Source organism: Mandrillus leucophaeus, unplaced genomic scaffold (assembly GCF_000951045.1).
Source record: "Mandrillus leucophaeus isolate KB7577 unplaced genomic scaffold, Mleu.le_1.0 Scaffold208, whole genome shotgun sequence".
Lineage (NCBI taxonomy): Eukaryota > Metazoa > Chordata > Mammalia > Primates > Cercopithecidae > Mandrillus > Mandrillus leucophaeus.
In genome coordinates this window covers 3,498,517-3,502,633 of record NW_012102121.1, presented here as the reverse complement: position 1 = coordinate 3,502,633, position 4,117 = coordinate 3,498,517, and the positions used below count along the sequence as shown (strand labels likewise).

Sequence of the window (4,117 nt, the reverse complement as noted above, 5' to 3'; positions counted from 1 at the left end):
CGGCCGGGACGTCCCAGCTCCGCTTGGTGCTCCTCGCCTGCCACCCGTGCACCCAGTCCGCTCAGCCAGCCCAGTCCGTCCGGTCCTCACCGCCTGCCGGCCTGCCCACCCCCCACCGCAGCCATGGACGCCATCAAGAAGAAGATGCAGATGCTGAAGCTGGACAAGGAGAACGCCATCGACCGCGCCGAGCAGGCCGAAGCCGACAAGAAACAAGCTGAGGACCGCTGCAAGCAGGTTAGGGCCGGGCCCAATGCAGCCTGCTCTCCCCCGCGCCAAGGGCAGGGGTGGGCTGCTGCCATGGGTCCCCCAGCCCTGGGCCTGCCCACCAGGGCTCTCTCCCACCCAGTGTGCGGGCTGGGCCTTCACATTACCCTCAGGGCCTTCGCCAGAGCCGCTTATCTCCCCTACCCATAGCCTGGGGAAGCCTCAGGACCCTGATTTCCACTCCTGCCCTTGCAGAGCGTGGTTGGTCCTGCTCCTTGGAGCTTGAAGTTTTTTCTCTGTACCCCCAACAAGTCCCACCAGCACCCTTGACTGGACTGTCCGTCTTCTGTTATTCGCTTCCATCTCAGTAGCCTCCAAATCTTAGTAGGGCCCCTACACGCACCGTGTCTCCATTCTGGGCCTGGGCCCCCTCCCAGCCTGGCTGACCAAGTCCCTTCTGTCCCAGCTGGAGGAGGAGCAGCAGGCCCTCCAGAAGAAGCTGAAGGGGACAGAGGATGAGGTGGAAAAGTATTCTGAATCCGTGAAGGAGGCCCAGGAGAAACTGGAGCAGGCCGAGAAGAAGGCCACTGATGTGAGTGTGGACTTGGGGGACAATGGGAGGAGTTAGGGCACTAGGGAGGGGCCCCCCAGGTATGGGAATAAGGGGATTAGGGGCACCTTATCCCCTTGTGTCCCCAGCACCAGGAAAGAAATGGTTTCATCTCAGTAACCAGGGTTAGGGTAACCTTACACAAGTAATCCAAGACAGTGGATAAATCAAAACCACCTACCACTCCCCCCAGAGGACTTAGCCCTGTAATTCTGTTTGGTTCCAGCTTTTAGAATGTACAGTGATCAAGCAGTGAGTCATTGTGGGGGTGGAAGGTATAAGAATTTACCATCTACCTCAATTAATCCTCCAGCTGAAATTGGAGAGGAGACTGCAGCCATTTGGGGGTGGGGGGATGTGGGTGTGAGGTACTAGCAGGCAGGAGGAGGGAGAGGGATCCAGAGATGAGGCCTCACTTGAGTTACAACCCTAAGGGGCCATTAGAAATTCCCTGGCCTTGACCTCTGGCTTCTACAGCCCTGCTGTGCCCTGGGGCCCCAGCGGCTCAGTTTCTAACGGCTCCTCATTTACCCTCATTAAGCTGTCAGCCTGGAGACCACGCCAGGCCACAGGGCAGAGGGACAGGGCCACAGATGCCAAAGCAGCTACCTGGACAGGTTATTTACCCTGAGATTTCTCTGCCCACCCACAACCCCAACCAGACTTCACTTCCTGCCATTCCCAACCCCCTCCTTAAGGTAGGAGAATGGCCATATGGCTTTGGACATGGTAGTTTCCCCATTTTCTGCCTCAGTTTCCCCATCTTCCTTCCACCCAGGATTGTTTTAAGATGAACCTATGGTTAGATTAGCATAAAGCATGGTCTGAACATCAGAGATGACATTGCTGTTTGTGTCGACTGCTCATGTTCCCAGCCCCCCAGGGTTGGGCTTCTGTGACCTCCAGCCTCCAGTTTTGGTTCTCCACCAGTCCTGGCACTTGGGAGGGAGCTGACCTGCAGCTGCTAGCACAGACGACCCTGGGCATCTGACACTCTATAAATAACCAAGGCCCAGTGCAGCTGGAGGCAGGATTGGAAACCCAAGGAGCTGGTTGGGGCTGGAGGGGCGGGGGGGACAGGGACGGAGCTGGGGAGGCAGAGCCACGGCACCAGAAGCAGATAGGAAAGACTGCCCAAGCTTATTGGTGACCTTGAACACAGCACTCAACTTACATGGTGCCTCAGTTTCTCCCTCTCTCTTGCTTCCCATTTTTCTAATGGGGACAGTAGTGCCTGTCCTGTGGCTAGAGAGCAGCCCCTGTAACTGGGAAGAGCTTGAGGGGCAGGAAATGGCACATATCAGTCCCATGATGAGGACCTCAGGACCTTCCCAAACTTTCCAGTCTTTTGTCACTCCACCATCATGAAGAGTTTTTCTTTTACAGTCTCACCCCTCTCTAGGGTAGTCCTCCAATGTTCCCCACAGTGATTCTTCCCAACCCCCAATGCTGTCCCCAGAATCCTTCCACACTGAGTCATCCGGCCCTGTGCCCATGATGGGCCCTTGTCACTCTAGGTGGCCAAGCTCCAGGTGCCTTCAGCACCTGGAAGACAAGCTACCATCTACTCTCTATATATGGTGCTGTTTCTCCTGCCCTACAGTCCTACCAAGGACCTGCTTCCTATGCTGTGTCCAAGTGCTGCCCCCAGCCCCTCCCTCCACCTCCTTCCCCTACACAGGTCCTCTCTCCTCTCCACTCTGAAATCTCAGGGTCTCTGTGTCCTTGTTTGTGACAGAGAAAGGGGATAATCTGATATTTATGGAATATGGACCCTGTGCAGGCAATGTATTCAGTGCTTTCTGCATGTTATTTTACGATTTCCCAAACTTGGTAGATCATCAAAATCACTAGGGGGCTTTAAAAAAAAGAGAAGATTCCCAAGCCCCCACCCTACACATCCCAATTCAGTGAATGTAGCATGGAGTAAGAGAACCTGTTTAGTTTGATGGACCTCACTGGGGGTCCTGTTGATTAATTGAGTATCAGAAACACTGGATTATCTCAGAACAGCCTTAAGAAGAAGGAACTGTTGTTAACTCCAACTTGTGAAGGAGGAAACTGAGGCTTAGAGAGGCTAAATAAGTTGCCCACAGTTACACAAGTGTTGAGTGGCTGAGCTGTGGCTCAAAGACAAGTCTGACTCAGAGCCGATGCTCTTAACACCAGGCTGCACTGCTCCTCTCATTTTCCTTTATTGGCACTCGCCTTGCTCTGCCCTTTTTCTCAGTGTTTGAGCAGTTTTTATGAATTTTTTCCAAAACCTCCATGGTTTTGCCTCCTACTGCAAGCCCAGGGGCTGAGTAGACATCTCTCACACTGCCCCTGCATTGCCCCCAGCTCTCTGCTGGCCTTGGCAGGGAGCCCCTTGCTACAGCCATGGGTGTCCCTTATAGGCCTGCTCTTGGGCTTCTTGCTGGGAGTCTGCCTTGCAGCTGATAACAGATTACATCACTGAGCTTGATTCTTTTTTTTTTTTTTTTTTTTTGAGATGGGATCTTGCTATGTTGCCCAGGCTGGGCTCCTAGGGTCAAGCTGAACTCCCGCCTTAGGCTCCAGAGTAGCTGGGATGACAGGCGTGCACCACCATGCCCAGCATCACTGAGCTTGATTCTGTGACGGGCTATTCTTAGCAGCAGTGACGACTGGTTGGCCTGATTCTTTCCCCATCCCCTTACCTGGGCCAGGCTTTGCTGTGTAGGAATCAGAGCTGCATCAGACCTGGCCCCAGCACTTGAAGTGCTCTCACAGGGAACAGGAGGACTCGTGTGCAGGTGACCTTTGGGAAACTAACTGTGCACGGTGCAGGAGAGGCCCTGCAGCAGGGGAGCGGAGCTCGTCAAGCAAGGAATGCATGTTTTTTTGAGACGGAGTTTCGTTCTTTTTACCCAGGCTGGAGTGCAGTGGCACGACCTCAGCTCACTGCAACTCTTCCGCCTCCTGGATTCAAGTGATTCTTGTGCCTCAGCCTCCCAAGTAGCTGGAATTACAGGTGCCCACCACCATGCCTGGCTAATTTTTTATTTTTAATAGAGACAGGGTTTCACGATGTTGGCCAGGTGGCTCTCAAACTCCTGACCTCAGGTGATCCACCCGCCTTGGCCTCCCAGAGTGCGGGGATTACAGGCGTGAGCCACCATGCCCGGCCTGAATGCACTTTTTTTCTTTTTTTTTGAGACAGAGTCTCGCTCTGTTGCCCAGGCTGGAGTGCAGTGGCCAGATTTCAGCTCACTGCAAGCCCCGCCTCCCGGGTTTACGCCATTCTCCTGCCTCAGCCTCCTGAGTAGCTGGGACTACAGG

At 54.2% G+C, this 4,117-nt stretch overlaps 1 protein-coding gene across 5 annotated transcripts in view; it reads left to right on the top strand.

The window, feature by feature from the left end:
- Nucleotides 1-7: 7 nt before the first annotated feature.
- The window catches only part of TPM2 (tropomyosin 2 (beta)), an 8,311-nt gene continuing 4,201 nt past the window's right edge, over nt 8-4,117 (top strand). For all 5 annotated transcript variants that reach the window (XM_011980128.1, XM_011980133.1, XM_011980132.1 and 2 more), the window contains exons 1-2: nt 8-237; nt 674-799. In XM_011980128.1, the coding sequence (XP_011835518.1) occupies nt 124-237; nt 674-799 (240 nt within the window). In that variant the 5' untranslated portion in view covers nt 8-123. The remainder of the gene's footprint in view (nt 238-673; nt 800-4,117) is intronic.